Raw genomic sequence first — 663 nt, forward strand, 5'->3', positions numbered from 1 at the left:
CCCGGGCCCCCAGCCCAGGGGGCAGATGACTGCCCTGCTCCTGCTGGCCACACCAGTGCTGATGAAGATGCAGACAAGTGTCCCACCCCGCACCTCAGCACCTTGCCCTGGGCGATGGATGCAGGTCACCATCCTGTCTTGTCCCCAGCGTCCCTGCCCTGGGGTGAACAGCCCATCCCACACTCGAGCAGCCCACCCCAGAGAACACCCCCAGCAACTCATCCCGGTGGAGGGAGTACAATCCCCGCCTGGTGCGAGAACTTACGGGCTCTGTACTGGAAGATGTGACCCAGCAGACACGCGGCCAGCACGGCCGCCAGCACTCCCACCAGCACCACCAGCTGCTTCTCGGTGCGCGTCCGCTCAGCCCAGCAGCCCAGCACGCTCCTCGAGCCGCGGAAGTTCACCTGCGGGAAAAGCAGCGTCGTTTCCCCACCGGTGGAAAAAACCACCGACGCTTCCCCCATTTTGCTTCCTACAGCCCACGGCACAAATTTGGCCCCCGGCGAGGGATCCGGCACGGCTGGGCTTGGGAAAGGCGGCAGCTGCCTTGCAGAAACTGGCCAGGAAGGGCGGCACAATGGCAGGAAAAGGAGCGGAGCGAGCGCTTCAGCCCACTCACCTGCCACCCTGTGCCAGCCCAAACCCCTTCCTCGAGCACGG

General features: G+C 65.2%; 1 protein-coding gene across 1 annotated transcript in view; it reads right to left on the reverse strand.

The window, feature by feature from the left end:
* The window catches only part of LOC104495609 (endothelin-converting enzyme 1-like), a gene marked incomplete at both ends in the record, with an annotated part of 1,649 nt that extends 1,242 nt beyond the window's left edge, over window positions 1–407 (reverse strand). Inside the window, one exon of the mRNA XM_010138595.1 lies at window positions 266–407. Coding sequence (XP_010136897.1) covers window positions 266–407 — 142 coding nt within the window. The remainder of the gene's footprint in view (window positions 1–265) is intronic.
* Between the last annotated feature and the right edge of the window lie 256 nt (window positions 408–663).

The sequence above is a fragment of the Buceros rhinoceros genome, unplaced genomic scaffold (assembly GCF_000710305.1).
Source record: "Buceros rhinoceros silvestris isolate BGI_N320 unplaced genomic scaffold, ASM71030v1 scaffold29326, whole genome shotgun sequence".
Classification (NCBI taxonomy): Eukaryota; Metazoa; Chordata; class Aves; order Bucerotiformes; family Bucerotidae; genus Buceros; species Buceros rhinoceros.